General features: G+C 39.4%; 1 protein-coding gene across 2 annotated transcripts in view; it reads right to left on the bottom strand.

Annotated features, from left to right (window-relative positions):
• DOCK2 (dedicator of cytokinesis 2) overlaps positions 1-19,452 on the bottom strand; it is a 255,858-nt gene that overhangs the window by 202,594 nt on the left and 33,812 nt on the right. For both annotated transcript variants that reach the window (XM_080995208.1, XM_080995209.1), the window contains 8 exons: positions 17,948-18,046; positions 15,935-16,007; positions 15,730-15,833; positions 12,901-13,084; positions 12,711-12,808; positions 7,456-7,545; positions 7,079-7,179; positions 4,520-4,654 (listed from right to left, as the gene is read on the bottom strand). In XM_080995208.1, coding sequence (XP_080851334.1) covers positions 4,520-4,654; positions 7,079-7,179; positions 7,456-7,545; positions 12,711-12,808; positions 12,901-13,084; positions 15,730-15,833; positions 15,935-16,007; positions 17,948-18,046 — 884 coding nt within the window. The remainder of the gene's footprint in view (positions 1-4,519; positions 4,655-7,078; positions 7,180-7,455; positions 7,546-12,710; positions 12,809-12,900; positions 13,085-15,729; positions 15,834-15,934; positions 16,008-17,947; positions 18,047-19,452) is intronic.

Below are 19,452 nucleotides of genomic sequence, written 5' to 3'. Positions count from 1 at the left end.
TCATACAAAGAGCCCATTGCTGTTGATGCATTTATTTAATAATGAGCATAAGTGCTGGGTTGCTGTTGGTTTCCCACCCACAACCCCCATATCTGCTACACAGCATCTCAATTTCCTGATTTGACAATGTTCATGTTTAGTTTATATTATACGGTAGTACTAGTGATCCAGAGATCTATTGGTACCACCCAAAACAATTAAACGGAACTAATTTCAAGTCAGTATTGCTCCTTCAGAACTCATAGCTCTAAAAGTCTAAAAGAAAACAAGCATACCTGCAGAAGAGGTAACCTGGGACTTGTAAAACAAATAATAGCCTAAAATATATTTATAGAAATTTTACTCCAAATACAGTATTCATTTTTTAAGAAAAGCTCAACTATTGCCATGGAGATGCAAGACCCCTGCAAACCTTGAGCATACTTTTGTTAAGCACACTAAGAAGGTGAAGTGGGACTGCGCTGCTGAACCCACCTCCAATCTCACATGCACTGCTGACCCTGCCCGTTTAGGTACCTGCAAAGCATTGCCTGTTTGTGCATAGGCACTCCTTTGCAGGATTTTTAATGTGGGCAAAACTTACACACAAGGGGGTCAGGGCCAGTGCTGCAGTCTCCCTCTCCCTCTCACATTTTGCGTACATGTGGAGAAGAGCTGAAGTGGGCAACTGAAGCCATTTAACCACCCTGCAACTGTCACAGGCACAAGTTGTGCTGAAAGTGCAATAACATATAGCCTCTCCATCAACACCAGGTATGTACATCATGATGAATGTTCAATAAAAATAATGCCTGGAGGGGTCCTGACATGTAACTATAGACCAGCTTTGAATGAAGCTTGCTCAAAGTGCTGGGAAGTGATTTTCCTGTGTTTGCAAGAGGGTAGGAAAATAATATCTAGAATGTGTTGGGGAATGAATATTTCAAAAGACTGAAATACTGAGTGAAGGTCAAAAGTGATTGTCTTTTGACAGATGGCAAACTTGCAGTAATGAAAAAAAGCTTAAAGCTTTTGTCAACAACACTTGAGAAAAAATAAAGCAATCATCTAAAAAGATACTGTTATTATGTCTGACGGTGGCTGCAAGGTTGTAGCTTTTAGTTGATCTAATGGATACATGAAAACCTAGAGAAGTAGAGGTAACTTCAGCTAATGGGATGTATCTTTGGTTTCATTTTAGACCAGTAGTTCTACAAATAAATCAGACTATCAACATATGTATAAGCCATAGGTTTACTCTGATTTCCCTCTCCAGGGTTTCATTTGGATGTATACTGACAACAATTGTGTTGTGACAACAATACAGGCCAGAATTGATTACCTGTGCTTAAATTACGTGAAATGACTTCAATTTCTTTTGGAGGAGAGATTCCCCGCTATGTCACACACAGAACAGAAACAGACCAAATGCTGGAAGGACGGTATCCAACACCTCTTGTCCCAATACCAATTACAAGATTTTCAGGTGACTATGAAGATGGACAAGAGGCACTTAAGAGATTGTCTCTTTAGGTCCCATGCAGAAAGGAATCTAATCATGATGGCTTCTACCAAGAGTTCGCCATGGTTCCTACTTATTAAAACCGAGCATACCGGGGCCAGTTACCTGTCAAAGCTCCCACTTGCCGTGCTTAGAATTGCTTTCACAGAATTACGATTCCAATCGATACCCTCAGCGGTGTTGGATGGACGCTACGGCAAAGTACATTATGAAGAAATACTTTGTGTGGGCAACCCTGTGTGGAGGACCTGTGCCACTATTTATTGCAATGCCCGTTATATATAGACCCAAGAGACCGATTCATAAAACCCCTGTTTCCGAATGGAACTCACTTGAATAGTTGGAAAGGGTGAAATGGCTATTGAGCGATACTGATGACTTTGTAACTTATAAAATAGCACTCTATGCGCTGGCAGCTAAGAAGATCAGGAGGAAAGAACTAGATAAAATAGCGGTCAACTGCAAAGGGGATTCGGATATTTAATTTGGTACATTTTACTAGCGAATCTTCTGCTATTCTATTTTATGCAAGAAACAATCTTAGTAGTTGTGACTGTGGTTTATATTGTATGTGTGGTGCCTGGTGATTTTTATGGTTATTGCTGTTTTTCCTTTTGTTATTTTTCTGAATGATGCCATGGCCTATGGCTAGCGCAATAAATGTCTATGATGATGATGCTGATGGCGACAATGACAGGCAATACAAAACCTAGTCTAATTATAACAAGCGCACTAGATAAAATTGTTGCAGTGGGGAGAAGAAGGAATTTCAACCTAAGCATTAAATTAAATTGTGGTAAAATGTTGGTCTCCACGCTAAGCTAAAATTGAGGAGTTTGAGCTGAAGTTTTTGAACAGTCTGGGATTTATGTTTCCAATGTGTCAAAAAGAAAAAGAAAAAGAGTGAGATAGATACTGGAACTTCAACAGGACAGGGCAAGAATGTGATAGTAAATCTCATTTTTCGAGATTACATTAAAAAAGAGAGGATAGATGTCCCTAAAATTGTTTGTTTTTACTTTTTGCCAAAGTTGAAAGCACAAACATGACCTCTGTACAAAGAAGATTTCCAACTGTTTTGAAATTGTAATCTGATATGATACACAAGGTTTAATAATGTGAACTGCTGCAGAAGTCAAAATAATTCTTGGAGTATACAGTATAAATCAACAGGTGTGGTTTTTTAGCTTTAGGCCTTGAAGTAATCCATCAAAAATGTAGTACTACAAACATGTAGTTAGCACCTTCCTTTGGTGTGCTTTGTAATCTGAAGCTAACTTTGTTTTAAAGTTTATTTTATTTTTAACATTTTAAAATGTATGAAATCCTTCCAGTGAAGCTCTGATGGACCCCTAACAAAGAAATCCTCCCTTTCCCGTAATCAAAGTCACAGCAAGCCTGGCTATGATTTGCTGCTTTAATAGCTAGGTATTTAGCAAGGAAAGCTAGGGATCCTCCAAGATTCCACAGCTTGAGTAGAAGAAACTGCTGGGTATGTAATACAAATGTGTTTATTTCTTCTTCTTTTAAACATACAAGATACTTTTGATAAGATGGGGAACTCATTTTTTGAGAGTTTATGCTAAGCATTCCGCAAAGTATTAAATTATAGACCAGGTTTGATGACTCGCTGGGATCATGACTGTTTCTTTCTTCAAGTTCTTAAATGTTATTCTTATTGTGGCATTTTGCACTGAAAACAATCCCTCTTGTCCAATTACCAGTTTTGTTTCTGTGCTATTCCTCCTAATGCATGGAAGGTAACAATTTGGTTAAGGAGTTGTTTCTATTTTGTGGTTCTGAATTAAAAACGTAAGGGCAGTTTCCTTGCACAATGTAGCTTTATACTCCTTATGGGGGGGGGGGATATTCCCTCCTGTGCTCTCAGATCTATCATATAAAGAGCGGGGGTAGGGGGGACTGTTTTTGTATATAGTAAAAGTCAACCGAATTACAGTGGTGCCTCGCAAGACGAAATTAATCCGTTCCGCGAGTCTCTTCGTCTTGCGGTTTTTTCGTCTTGCGAAGCACGGCTATTAGCGGCTTAGCGGCTATTAACGGCTTAGCGGCTTTAAGAAAAAGGGAAAAAACTCGCAAGAACTCGCAAGACGTTTCGTCTTGCGAAGCAAGCCCATAGGGAAATTTGTCTTGCGGAACGACTCAAAAAATGGAAAACTCTTTCGTCTAGCGAGTTTTTCGTCTTGCGAGGCATTCGTCTTGCGGGGCACCACTGTATTTACAGAAGAAAGCAAAGTCCTTGCTTAAATGGCAAACCTGTGCTTCTTTTGAAGCAAATGGAGAACTTTTGCTCTTAAAAATCGTAGATCTCAAGGAAAACACTATTCCAAATTCAAGATTGCTCCTTGAAATTAAATGTACAAGCTTATTACACACTTATTGGTTTCTCAGACTCCCTTCTCCTCTCTGGGCCTATTTGGCAACTGTAATGTGTTGATCCTGAAGAATACAATTAAAGCTACTGGAGACTGCTATGCAAGTTTACATTGTTGTGCTGATTTTGTATCCTGAAACACAAGATGCTATTTTACAAGTGCCATTACTACCTCTAAGGACAGCACAAACAAGGTTGATAACCTCTGCCAATACTGTAAATTGTGCCACTGCATCAGGTGCCATGTATAATATCTGTGTGCAATATCTGCTTTCATTGACCTTGCAAACAAAATTTCATCTGTAATCTTCTCCGGCCCAGAGCATTTCTAGTTCTATTTCTATTATGGCAAAATGTGAGCTCACTGCCATAGTAACTGCAACACCCACCCAATTAATCTATTTGAATAATAGGCAAGTGAACACATGTCCGATCTATCAAGAATATACATTTTTTTAAAAAAATAAACAGATTTCCAACATTATTTAATAGAGTAGGTGAAAAATCCCCTGAAACTCCCAAGAGCCTGATGAAATTAAGCAGGGGCTGCATCTGGTGGTCAGGCCAGAAGCCCCTCACCCTTACCCTCAGTGCTATTTCAAAAGTAATCAGACTCTAATACTTACTGTGAAAACAAAGTCCTTGACCGAACTATGAACTTGAACACATATTCCAGAGATTTCAGAGTTCTTAGTATAGGTTCACACTGTTCCCCTCTGCAGGAAATGTCCAAGTAAGTCTTCAAAACTGTCATTAGTTTCCTGAAATTGGAAAAATGTGTTACAAAGGGGGAATAGGGTTAAACTTTATCACATTTCCTTTGTATAGAGTGTAAAGTGGCAAATATCTATATAGTGCATGATGTAACATGGCAGACTTGGTTTGATTACTTTATAATTCAAATAAAAATATTACACAATTCAATGGGGGGAAAGCACAGTAGCATGACCTTTTATTTCCCATTATTATTTCTATCTATCACACAGGATGGCTTTGGACAGTGGCCACGGTCATTGCACTGAATAATATTGCTAGTACAGTGTAGGGCTGGGAATTCTTGGCGCCAAACAATTTGCAGCAAAGCAGTACTTTGGGTTGCAGTATTTAAACGTTTTTGCAGCATGCAAAGTATTTTGGCAAGGACTGGAATGATGATGAAGATGACAAAGGACTGTACCTGAAAGCCACCGACTCATAGCTATGAGTGGAAAATATATTGGTGGAAATATATATTGTAAATCATACAATATATTCTGTATGCTCCATAGTCTAATATGCTCTTAGAAGAAAGTGTGTGTGCAATCGCACACACAAAACACCTCCCTTTTCAAAAATGGATTGAATCTAGACTAGGTGAGCTCCCCTTTTGTAAACTATGAGACTTAAGTCATGACTGGTTTCAATAGCAGACTGATCCTCCCCTCCCCATGTGCTGTTCTGGGGGTTCTTCCGACTTCCCTGCCTCAGAGCCAATTTCAGGGAGCACCAGGGTGCACAGCCTCATTGTATAAGTGGAAGCCCTCATTAGGTGAATCCTGCTCTTAGTATGAAGCAAAACTATTTTATAGAAACAAATCTAAGGACACATTCAGAACCGTATTACATACCATACACACATGTGGATAGTAAAAATTCTCTATGTATCAGTGATCTTAAGAAGACTGTAGAATGGTACCAGCAATCCCTTGAACATTTGAGCAGGTGACCTCATTCCAACTCACAGCTTATGAAACTTTAGCGCTAACCAGATTCTGACTCTTCCACAGCCTCCCTGGAAGGGCCCATGAAATCACACCCCAAGCACCATGGCAGACTCCTTAGCAGAGCCAGCCCAAGACATTTTTCTGCCCAAGGCAAAGGACAAGATTCCACCCTCCATGGACAGAAGTTGACTGCGCTGGCCATTGAACTTAAGTGCAACATTGGCAATAGGGTAACATATTCCACAGCACCTGAGGGCAGCAGGGGGTGCATTGTCTCCATGTGCTACCTAAAGAGATTGATTAACTCATTCTACCTAATGGGAAAGCCTTAGACATTGCCCATTTTTAAAAAGAGATTCAAAGCTCCAGAATCCACTGAGGGCAACCATTAGAGAACAGACAGAAGCTGTGCATAAAAGACTGCACCCAGCTTGATGCCCCAACACATGCAGTTTAGGAGAAGTTCCAACCATAAGATCTAACACATTCACATCTCAAGGGACTAAGTTCTCATCTACACATGGAACAACATAACTAATTTTGCAGCTTGTGGATCTGTAGCGTAGTTCACCATATGCCTTGTCCACACAGTGCAGAATCTCCATACCATCATCACCACCAGACAAGATCTTCCATCAGTGGCATGGAGCTCTGCTACACATAATGCAGGAAATCTATTCAGCAAGTTAAACTTTGCACAGACAAGCCTTGTATACAAAGCATGTAGACCAGCACTCAGAGATCGATGAGGAATCATTTTCTTGAAAATACAGTGAACAAAAACCAACATACGGTAGTAATAGATGGAGTTTAGTGCCAACAAACTCATTGGTACTTTTATTCCCTTTTTCCTTCCTGAGCGTATGGTAGATCTGAAGACCCATAGTGTTCTAAAGTCCCCACCAAACTAATAAATAGGGGGCAGGGTTAGGGGTTGCTTCAGTGCACTTGGCTTTGATGTGTAATCAATAAAAAGAATGCCAAATTGCTGTGAGTGAGCCTGATTTTATGTGACCTTTAGTGAGTCTTATGTTGTGGGCAAGTTTTTCCAACAAGGCAAGATGACACAGCTTGTCGTACCATCTGTCTATGGAAAATTTGTGCACCTCTCTTCAGAAATATGACATTTCCCAAGATGAGTATCTGTTGGTGTTTGTATGTTAATTTGATGACAATATTTATTTAATTTTCCATATTGATCTGGAGAAGGGAGCATTATCTTCCCCGAAGACTGACAGAAAAATAAAAATAAAATAATAATAATAAATAATAATAATAAACCTTTATTGTCCCTACACCACCTATGTGCAGTGAAATTAAACGAGCCCTCCCTCCTCCCCTAAAGTCCAGAGAAGATGTCACTTCCAGCTCTGCCACCGAGTTTTACATGGAGATACCAGAGATGCTATGGATGGTGTGAATGCAAATTATTTGTTCTATATATCACTTTTCTCTGTAATGATTGAAATATCGTCAACTTACTTGTAGGCTAAAGTTGCGCTGAAGTGTTGCTGTATATAAGCCTCCAGTACGGTATTGAAATGCTGGAATTTTCTGTCTGCAATGAGTCCTATTATGTAGATCTGTAACAGGTTAATAGGATTAGTGGTTTTTTTGTTTTTATTTTGCACACCAAAAGTCATTTGAAAAGTTACAGTTTGCAATGAGCTCCTAAAAATTTTCAATTAGGTATTTTGTGTATTAGCTAAAGCCAAAAGTTTATTATTGAGGGATGCAACATATCTATGTTGGTGATCCTGAAGCCATTTCAGTTACAAGCAGTGCCTTGCTCCTATAATAAATTGTTTCAAAAAATGGAGCCCATAGTTTGAACTTGAACAGCAGAGGGCAATCCTTACCAGTGCATCAAAGACGAGAATGTCATATTCATCACTATGAGAATGTTCCATCATGATATTAAACAAGGCATCTAAAGTATCTTGGAGGAACTAGAGAGAGAGAGAAAGAGAGAGAGAGAGAGAGAGAGGAAAGAGAGAGAGAGAGAGAAAAGATGAACAAATATTTTACAAGCTTTGATATCATGACAGGATAAAGATTCTTTGAGAAACATTTTCATGTCTTTAAAAGAAAAATTCCACCTAGCCCCAGGGAAAACATTTCATGCCTCAAAAGATCCATCTTTCTAGCCTTGTCACCTGGAGCATCACCACATCTTTGAAGACTTATTTTCTTATCATAGCACACATTTGACTCAAACAAGCAAAGCAGTCATTTCCCCCCCAATGTAATGCTAAGGATGGCCTATAGTTTATACTGGAATGAACAGAGCATTTCCTATTCCCCACAAGTGGAAAGTTGATTGCTTTATCTGTAAATGTTCACAGGTGTACTGCAAGAGGTTAGTAAGTTGCACAGTCCCTTAAAATGTGGAAAGTAATTGTTTTCAGCAGTGTGTCACTGTGAATTTAGCTGCAGCTGGTGTTAAGTAATATCCCTCAGCCTAAAATGGCTTGATAGTATGCCCAGACCATCAGGATACTTAAAGCACAAATGCAGGGGAAGGAGATAAAGCTAGTATCTCTCCTCCCATTAGCATGCCTGGTCTCAAGTCTTCCATATCACCCAAATCATTGCCAAGTGGGAATGAAAACATGATGTGTGCCAACTGGAAGAGGATTCTTCCTTCCATTCATACCAGCTCAGGTCTCTCCCGCCCTTTGTGCTTTGTCAGAAAGCTCAGATGAGAAGAAGGAAAGGAGGGTGAAGAGGTTTGCAGCAGACCAGGATCAGCCATTGTGCTGCCAGTTGCCAACCACAATTCCAGCCTCAGAAACTTGGTGCCCGTGAACCCCAGCTGGAATATTCTACAGAATACCAATAGAGAGGGTGATGAAAACTTTTATTTGGCTTTTCTACCACATGTTGCTTATGATATAGACATCATAAGAACAACATTAAAGCTCCAATATGCAAAATACATGACAATGATCAGGAGATGAACTGATCTTTTACAAAAAGAAGAAGCTACAAGCTAGCCCAGGGACAACTCTGAATTTGATCCACATTTCTAAAAAAATCAGTTCTTACAGCAGAAAAAGAAACATCAGTTCAATGCAAGGAAAGATTAATGAACTACTTATTTACACGGTGCAGAAGGCGGCTTTTCAAGTTTAGAAACACTCTGAATAGATCTTCTAGAACAGCCTGGGTCAACTGAATTCCTTTTCTTTTTTTTTTAAATGATATTTATTAAAAGTTTAAAAATTACAGAAAAAATGAAAAAGAAAAAATAACAATAAAAAAGAAAAAGAACAATAACAAAACATATAAAACATATAGAAACCATACATCAATACAGCAAAAAAGAGACAAAAAAGAAAACTAAAACACACATCCAGTATTCCATGTCTTTACCTTTCCTTTACTTGTTTCATCGACCTCCTCACACCTCCCTTTATTTGTATTCTAGTTCAATTCACTATTTCAGCAAGTTCTTCCCATCTTTCTCAATTTTTATTCTATAGTTTATCTTAACGGTCTAACCTTGAATTTTTTCAATTTAACCCATTATCAATCAAATTTTACTTAATTCTTTGTTGTATTTCTACTAAAACCATGTAACTTCATTCCCACATCCTTCTAACACTCATTAATTTTACAATATTTCTGTAAGTATACTTTAAATTTTTTCCAGTCTTCTTCCACCGACTCTTCTCCCTGGTCTCGAATTCTGCCAGTCATTTCCGCCAGTTCCATATAGTCCATCAGCTTCATCTGTCATTCTTCCCTGGTGGGTAGGTCTTGTGTCTTCCAATACTTTGCAATGAGTATTCTTGCTGCTGTTGTAGCGTACATAAAGAAAGTTCTATCCTTCTTTGACACCAACTGGCCAACCATGCCCAGGAGAAAGGCCTCTGGTTTCTTCAGGAAGGTATATTTATATACCTTTTTCATTTCGTTATAGATCATCTCCCAGAATGCCTTAATCTTTGGGCATGTCCACCAAAGGTGAAAGAATGTACCTTCAGTCTCATTACATTTCCAACATTTATTGTCAGGCAAATGGTAAATTTTTGCAAGCTTGACTGGTGTCATGTACCACCTGTAAATCATTTTCATTAAATTCTCTTTTAAGGCATTGCATGCCGTAAACTTCATACCAGTGGTCCATAACCGTTCCCAGTCAGCCATCATAATATTATGTCCAACATCTTGTGCCCATTTAATCATAGCAGATTTCACCATTTCATCTTGAGTATTCCATTTCAACAGCAAGTTATACATTCTTGACAAATTCTTATTTTTTGAATCTAACAATTCTGTTTCCAATTTTGATTTTTCCACCTGGAAGCCAACTTTTTTGTCCAGATTGTATGCCTCCATTATCTGATAATAATGGAGCCAATCTCGCACTCTATTTTTCAATTTTTCAAAGCTCTGCAATTTTAATCTGTCTCCATCTTGTTCCAAAATTTCCCAATATTTCGGCCATTTGGCCTCCATATTGAGTTTTTTCTGTCCCTTCACTTCCATTGGTGACAACCATCTTGGGGTTTTCTTTTCTAAGAAATCTTTATATCTTATCCAAACATTAAACAATGCTTTTCTGACAATATGATTTTTAAACGCTTTATGTACTTTGACCTTATCATACCACAAATATGCATGCCAACCAAATACATTATTGAAACCTTCTAAATCCAACACATCAGTGTTTTCGAGAAGTAGCCATTCTCTCAGCCAGCAAAAAGCCGCTGATTCATAATAAAGTTTTAAGTCTGGCAGGGCAAATCCACCTCTTTCTTTAGCATCGGTTAATATCTTAAATTTTATTCGAGGCTTCTTGCCCTGCCAAACAAATCTGGAAATATCTTTCTGCCACTTCTTGAAACAGTCCATCTTATCCAAGATTTGTAATGTTTGAAACAAAAACAACATCCTTGGCAGCACATTCATTTTTATCACAGCAATTCGGCCTAACAACGATAACTTCAAATTTGACCATATTTCTAGATCTTTTTTCACTTCACTCCAACATTTTTCATAATTATCCTTAAATAAATTCACATTCTTAGCAGTCATATTAACCCCTAAATATTTCACTTTCTTGACCAGTTTCAGTCCTGTCTCCTTCTGAAACTTCTCTCTCTCAATCTCTGTTAAGTTCTTTTCTAATACCTTAGTTTTCATCTTATTCAACTTAAAACCTGCCACCTGACCAAATTCTTGGATTAATTCTAATACTCTTTTAGTGCTAGATTCCGGCTCCTGTAAAGTCAATACTAAATCATCTGCAAATGCTTTCAATTTGTACTGTTTCGCTCCCACTTGTATACCTAACTGAATTCCTTTTCTAAACCCCATTAAAGAACCGTTTGAATGAAGGTTTATAATCTCGCCCTCTTCATCAGTGCTTCTAGTGTGACTGCTGTGTGTAACATCTTGCCTGATGGAAAACATTAAAGTTTGTGACATTCTGGTTGGCCCTAATAATGATGTTACCCAGCTGTGGATTTTGTATGTAGGTAAGTACCGTAATCCTTGCTACATATTTCCATAGTCATAGTCTGAAGTATAGTTCTTCATAGCAAAAGGAGCATGCATCACATAGATAAACCATTACATGTTCACATTTCACCAATAAACACAAATATTTTCCAAAAAAAAGAGCAACACTCACCTTGTGATCAGAGATCAATTTACTTTTTATATATATTAATAGGAAAGGAAAAGATAATGGGTAGCTTTTCTTAGTCTCACAACCCTCTAAGCATATATTCCATTTCATTTGTACAGGCAAAGACACATTGCCTTTTAGATTTGCCTTGATATTGTGCTTACTTTGAGTTAATCGTGCGTAAAGAGTAAAGACTTGAATCAAAGGATCTACGGTTGTTACAAAACTGCCATGCCCAGAATTTTGATAAGTTTGGGGAGTGCTAAAGCAGCAGCTCACTGATTCTACTTTAATCAGCGTGAGTGTCCCCAAAGAATATTTGTGTGAAGCTTCAAGTCAAGGGAAAATGAATTATACCTGCTGTATTTAGCACACATGCAGCCTTAACTTACTTTCAGTATTGAAGCTAATATGAGAGAAAATTGCTCAGCACAATGCAACAGAAGGCAGGTGTGACTCTCCACCCAGGTGCCCCTTTTGATGTAAAAATCAAACCTCATCCTTTATTTGATAAACGAACAGAGCAGACATATGAACAACCAGGACTGCCCCCATCACATACAATCAATCAGGAATTCACAAATAACCTGCTCCCACCGAATCAGGGGTCACTGGGGCAGAGGGCATATTTTGGGGGTGAAACTCTAATACCAAGTCTTTGAAAAACATGCTTTCTTTTGTTTGAAAATATTCTGAACACAATTGTTTCATCATTGTCTTTTTTTTAAAAAAATCATGTTTTCTGTTAAAAAACAAAAAAGCCAACAAAGGGAAGCATATTCCAGGGCAGCATTTAGCACAGCACGGTTAATAAAATAGGAAAACATTAAAATAAAATAGAAATTTTGCCATGTAAGGTATGCCTGAAATCCAGTTCAATTGTTGAGCGGCCATCTGTTTTCTGTGCAAACAGGACTGGTATTATCCTGAACTGATGTCACTTTGGGGCAATTATTTCCAAAAAGAAGTGGCTCTCCAGGGTTTCAGGTAGGGGAAATTCCCAGCCGCATCTGAAAATCCCTTTGCATGCAAATAATATGCTCTACCACTGACCCATGGCCTTTCCCCCAATGAAGCCAACAAGACTGATGCCTTGTAAAAAGAAAACACAACTTTATTATTTGAGAACTATGCTCTCAGCCTATGATGACTGAAACTGAGCGAAGACAATTTCCTGAGCCATTCTCAAGGGATTAGTTTGCTTCAATGAGCACAAAAGATGTGTTACCACTTGAGATAGAAAAACATGTTGTTGAAATGGCTAAGATTTCCTACATGGATTTTGGAAATAAGTTGAGGAATAGCACCAGGATTCCTAATTTGTCTCTCTAGGAAATATTTATCCATTGAGGAACCAAGGACTGCACACTACATCATTTCCCGGGAAAGGGGCATGATTACCTCCCCCATAGTATATGGCTTTTCAGAAAGTCCCTGACCTAAAATTACACTGCTGTAAACATTTTAAAAACATACCTTCACAATTTCTTCCCCATCCACAATCTTCAGTTTTTCTAAGTTCTCCTTCAAGAGCTCTGGCTTCATACGCCACTTCAAAAGGCCCAGTAAACCAACTGCAGAGAAGAGCAGAAATATATTCACAGAGAAAGGGGGTCTAGCTTTCAAGTGCAACTTAAAAAGCCTTGTCAGAAGCTTATATTCTTACCATTTTGAGTTAGCTTGGTTGAACAAACAAGCGTTGAAATGGTAAATGTGTCTCTTGAGCTTACTGAGAGCCCTCCAACACTGCTTGAACTCCGACTTAAGGTTGAGCCTTTAGAGTCTATGTTATGACGTGAGGAAGGGAGACTCAGGTAAGCACTGGCATCCTCCATTTTCTTACTATCACCCTTGAAAGCAAGGCATGAAAACAAGGTGAGAGTCAGTGGAATGAGCTAAATTCCCATATAACTAGGATAACTTTGCTGCACTCTTCCACACCAGTAGCCTTTTAGAAATAAATCTTTTTAAAAAAAATATTGGATTGAGAGACTTAACCCAGTGAAGACTGCAAAAGTATATGCAATTTCTCTGCACAAACAAAACTCACAATCTACTTTTGAAACTAAGTGAGGATACGTGGGCAAAGAATTATCTGCTGGTTTATAAAGAGAAGAGGTCACAACATGCACATAAGTCCGTGGACACATGGAAACCATTAAAAAAGATCTTCTCAGTGAACAATGGAAATGGAAACAAATTCATTTTATTTAAATCATGTTTACTTTGCTCTTCAATCAAAAGGGTCTCCTGAGCAGCTTACAAATAGATCAAAACTATGGTCCTTAGACCACTAGTGGGGAATCTGTGACCTTGCTGATTTGGTTGGACTCCATCTACGTAATCAATCCCAGCCAGCATAGCCAAGGGTCAAGGATGAGGGGGTATTGTTTTCTAACAACACCTGCACATCCCCATCTCTGCCACAGTTCCCCCATTGCAGCAGGTGGGGCAGGAACTAAAAAGCAAACTCAGGCACCAGTTTTTAAAGCAACAGTTCTTATAGCAACCGGATGGGATTAAACTTTTGGATGCGTAAAGGTGAAAAGTAAAGCTTCAAAAAGTAGCAGCTTTGGGTTGAATTGTCCCTCAACTGACGCCAGGGAGCACTCTCCATGTTATGTTGGATTCTGTTCCTCATTAGCCCAAGTCAGCATTGCTGTTGCCAGAATTGATGGCAGCTGAAGTCCAGAAACATCAGGATTGTACCGCATTGGTTACCCTAGTACAGACAGACTTACTTATGCTGCTGTGTGATCATTTTGTGTATTATCCTGTTCCCACACCACACCACTGGTTGGGTATGGAAAGATCACAGTATTAAGTCCGTCTAAATTTTATTATCCTTTTGGCAGGGACCAGCTGCATGTGAGAGTTCCCTGCAGGGAATTAGCATCTACAGGCAAACCAAGGAGAATTGACCCCCACCTCCCACCAGCTGATAGCACCTGCCCATCAGAGTGATGTAACTTGATTTACATGCAGGAGTGGTTTCAGAAAAATGGCCTTGCTGGCCAAATTGCAACTAGGTCAAGATAAGCCTACAGGACATATTCCCCAGCCCTGGACTAAACATGACAGGAACAGCTGGGGAAACTTGAACAGGGGCTTCCATTTTCAGCAACAGTCCTACAACCAACTCATTGCTAGTTGTGCCCTAAAACTCCACAAGTGAGAGTCTTTTTCATTTTAGCAACACTCAGGGCATTGGTCATGTCCCACAGGGCTTCTAACTCTTAAGTACTAAGAGTAGGTTCCTAAATTGTACTGCAGACTGTTTTTCAAACTTGGGGAGCCACACAACTCTGGTGCTAAGGACACCTGCTTCATACAACTGATTTTCCTTATTTATCTTCAAGGAAACATTGTGGATGTTTAGTAATAAACTGCTTTTAAAAATGGAAATCAAAGGGTATTTAGGCAGCCATTCCCAGTTTAGCATTTAAAACTGACTAAAGGTTTTATCACCAGACTGCAGCTTTCTGTCTGACAGACCTCCAGCATCCTATAAGGACATATTTGGAAAAGCTCCAAACAACCTGAAATATAGTCAGCTCAGTCTTTTTGTCCCTTTCTTTCTGTTTCCCACTAGGCCATTTGCAAGGATTTTGTGTAAAAGCCAGAAACTTGGGTTAGTTGCCAGATGTGTTGAGTACACCTGAATTTTTTTAGGAAAAGCCAGCTACAGCATTTTCACTTGCTGTATGTGCTAGAACGGTGTAAGTCAAGAATAGTCAACGTGCTGGCCTCCAAAGTGCAACTCCCACCATCCCTAGCTATTGGGTATGCTGGCTGCGACTGATGGGAATTGTAGTCCACAACAACTGGAAGGTACCACGTTAGCTATTCCTGGCGTAACTCACGCTACACAAAGAAATACACTGAGTTCAGTTCTAGCACTGATGGATGTTCCTATATGAATATGCTATCCTTCAGGACCCCTCTTTCAAAATTTAGGCAGATGGATCTGGGCTGGGGAGAAGGGTTTTTTCCCCCAGTATTTGCATGCCAGTTATGGAATGCCCTCCCCCTAGCCCTTTCAGGCTAGGAGTTGTTGGCAAGAGACAATGGAGTGTGCCTCTGATGGGAAAGTAAAACCACAGTGTTAGCAGCACCAAAGTGAGCCCCCTGGGACTCAATCTGCCCCAGCCTGTCTTCACATGCAGGGGAAGTCCCTAATTCACCAAGGGTTTGAGACCCATTGGCTACCTTCACCTGGTTTAGCCAGCCAGTCAAAGTTGTTCCTGGGGTGTGGCCACAGTCACATGCGGACAGCTTCTAGGAACCTCAGGTGAGAGCTGAGTGGAGGTGGGCACCAAACGTGGACATACTACCCCAAAAGGAGCATGGTGTGTTCCCTACCAGAGGTACTACCCCTCCCCTAACACCCCACACACCCCAGGCTTGGAGCATAATGCTTTAAGTAGACCAGCAGGAGATTGTTAGTGGATTGTGCGAAGCCATGTGGAAGTCCATGCAGCATAACCAACAATACCTTTAGAACGGCCAGATCATGAAAGCCATCAAGCAGAGTTGTCCCATCCTCCTTCATTAACTTCACATAGGCCATTGCAAAGTTCTTTTCTCCTTTGTCTTTAGCTGTGCAATAAATAATTTGGTATAATTCTTTTTCCCGCCTATAACATGTCCACTTATCTAATGTTGCATATTGAATGCAAATAATCAAGCAGGTTACTTACACTCCTGAGATGACCGATGTCTAAACGTAAAGCGCAAGTGAATTCTTTGCATATCCTCAATGGGCAATGCTACCTATTTAAATACATAAACAGCTATTAAAGTAAAAATGATATGATGAATACATGGAGGGAAGCTCTACCAGCAGTTCTAAATTAGCGCTGCCCAAATATCCATCTATGGCTAAAGTCCTGCTGTAGTCATCAGTGGCAGCTATTTGTGCATAATGACCTAATGTTATGCTCTGCTGCACTTTTTCAGGACTTGTATTTCATTATTTGCCAAATGAAGCTATACCGCCACAAGATTACATGCCTTTGAAATAAACTTTACATTTTAATGCAAATTCATATCATGACTAATGCTACTGTTGAATGAACTTTCTTGCTGAATAAGATAGTATTGCTTAGTCATAGATATATTAAAGGGCTTGCTTTGAAGTCCCTACACTGCAAAAAGGAAATTCTAATGTGCCTCCTTTGTTATTTGATCTTTAAATTGTGCGTGGATAAGATTCACAGTGGTGGAAAGTTGTGTAATAAAAGGATCCTCCAATGTAGAAATGGGGCCAATTCAGATGTAAATTCCTCCACAAATAGGAGCCTTGCTATTTTAAGAGATAACACCTGATCTGGTGCTAGTTACAGGTAGGTAGCCGTGTTGGTCTGAAGAAGTGTGCAAGCACACGAAAGCTCATACCAATAACAAACTTAGTTGGTCTCTAAGGTGCTACTGGAAGGAATTTGTTTGTTTGTTTGTTTGTTTGTTTTGACCTGGTCTGGTGCAACTGCCACTATTTGAGGAGTATGACATCATGTCTCATGCAAATCCTGAGTGCCAGTATTTGGGAAAGTAACAAGTCGGATGTTTCATCTTCACTGGAGCTACACTCTGGAACCTATGGTCTGAACCTATCTTTATACCAGGTATACCAGGTATCTTAAGCTTGTATACAAAGGTCGCCTTTCTAATATCTGCCAATTCCCCTTTCGCACCACAGCTCCCTGTGCTACATCTCATGCTGTTTCAGAGAGCTACCCAGTTTTGACCGCGTTTTAGGGGACACAAAAGTGGGGAGAAGAGACCATGAACATTCACTCTCTTCTGGATCCAACCCGTTATTCTAATTCATTATAGCAGCATCACCTCACATACGTTTGGACACTACTGATCATAATCAGAATTAACTTGGAATTAGAAGACTCCAAAGGCTAGTTTTAAAAAGCTCCAAATATTTTATTATAAGCTTAACTTGGATTTCCACTAGTGCACCATTTTCAGAAGAGACACTGCTTGACACATAAATATTTGAAAGTACATGGAAATAAATACATTTTGTACCCAATAATACCTTTTATTATGCCATTTTTTTTCTCCCTGCTGCCCTCTGTCTCTTCTTGCCAAAGCATCTTAATAGAATTAAACTCATTATCTACCTAAGAGCCACATTATGACAGCAATTTTCTATAGTGCTCTCTCTTTAAAAGGAGCAGATTTACAATAAGCTTTTCTAGTAGCCTACAGCCATTTTGTAATTATTTCCATCACAACCTTCCAAGAATTTGCTTATTACAAGTTACATGCAAACCATAGAGATGTCAATTAATTCTTCTCTAACAAGGATATAAATTGTAAAAGGTCTTTTTTCATGAGGTGATGGAAGTTCCCGTATTTTCTAATTTTTCTCAGCTTACTGGACCATACACTCCTACATTTGCTCTAAGTTTTTTTTTTAATGCATTATTGTAATACTAGAAGAAAATGGAATGGGACAAAATTTCTATCAAATTCATCTTGGAGATTATGGGCAACTAAGTTAACTGTATACTTTTACAAATGGAAAAATCACACTTCTTGCTTCTAGACAGCAAAATAATGCAAGCAATTCCTTGGTGGCTTGCATTCTTTCAACTGTATTGTCAGAGCTTATAGTTTAGCATAAGCAGCAGAGTCCTAGGTTCCTCTTAAGCAAAGATTTTAAATGGGGAGGTGAGGCATCTCCTCCCCTGTCATACCTTTAATGTCTCCGCCCAGCGGGGCTGTTTAACTTGGTAGTAGACCACTGATTTGTATTCACTTGTAGGCTTGTCTCCAGCCCCTAAACAAATTGCATTCTTACACAAAACAGGGGAGAAGAGGAAAGAGGTGCAGCTTCTTAGTTCTTACATACATATTTTCAATTCAGAACAATATAACTACTATAGTTTTAATATTGCCATCCGTACAGTCTATGCTAACCTTTAGGACTCTTGTGTCTTGACTCTCCAGAGAGGGTAAGTGTACAGTCCCAAAGTGGGGCAGAAACCAAAGGAAAACCACAGAAAATATGTTTATGATGGTGCAGCCCTGTAAATTACCTGAACAGGCAGGAAAGGGTGAAGTACCTCACAGCAAGAACGTAAGTAATTAAGGCCAGCATCAGCACTTAGCATTATGGACCACTGGCAACTCTGATGCACTTTGGAAGGGCCCACCATGTTACTTTGGCCTAAATTGTGTTTGTGAACTGTCTGTGTCCCTCAGTACCCCTGGTACTGCCATCAAGGCTTTGTGGAAAATGTAAAGCGGTGGCCAGCCTGCAGCCACCTGTTGCCACCAGTGCTTTCCACCACCATTGGTGAGCCCCCAGAGAACGCTACAAAGCATTGGGGGCCCACTAGGCCGCACTTTGCTGAGGATTCCAATGGACCCAGATCTGGCATGGTATGAACAGACATACTTGCAGAGGCAATGATTGCTGTTAAGCAGAAATTTAGCTTAACAACTCAAATGCTGGTGCACAGAAATTCTCACAGAAGCACTTTTAAGGACCACATTATCTGGGAATGTGGCCATGTCTGTACCTGTCTCTTCTTTCTGAACAAGAAATGCTGTACTTCTCCCACTTGTAAAGGATAGTAACATCTGTCCTACCAACTGTAACTCATTAGCAAATTTAACTGCATTTCCACTACCTAGCTCCTAAAATTATTCAGCTACTTCATAAATTTTCCAATATTGGAAATAATGTTCTCAGCATCCAACAAAGCTATATGGTGCATGGGAGAGGAGATTAGTCATTGAAGGTTTTCTGGCTACTTCTTCTCTCAGCAGTTTTCCAGAATTTATATTTATGTAACTGTTTTATGCTACTTATTTGCATGTTTAGTCTTTCATGCGAATGCCCTGCCAATTTTTTCTTCTTTTCCAACCAATATCCAACCAATACTCTGAGTAACTCCCAGGAAATTTAACAGTGCAATTATTTTCTCAGCCAAGGATAGCTTGCTGTTCCAATAAATTCTTCCTTCTTTTCACTCTGTATCATTTATTTTTAAAGCTAAGATGTCGAACAGGTTGGTCACATCTACTTAAGCACACCTACACAGCAGACAAAAATGTATATAGAGCTTTTATCTGAATTATTAGTCAGAAGGAGCATGAGAATATATATATATATATAATGTATTATTAGGCAGTGGAAGACAGGAATGCCTGGCGTGCTCTGGTCCATGGAGTTATGAAGAGTTGGACACGACTA

This window comes from Podarcis pityusensis (assembly GCF_964106645.2).
Source record: "Podarcis pityusensis genome assembly, chromosome: 2".
Taxonomy (NCBI): Eukaryota; Metazoa; Chordata; class Lepidosauria; order Squamata; family Lacertidae; genus Podarcis; species Podarcis pityusensis.
The sequence above is the reverse complement of the archived record's forward strand: the minus strand, read 5'-3'. Positions and strand labels throughout refer to the sequence as shown.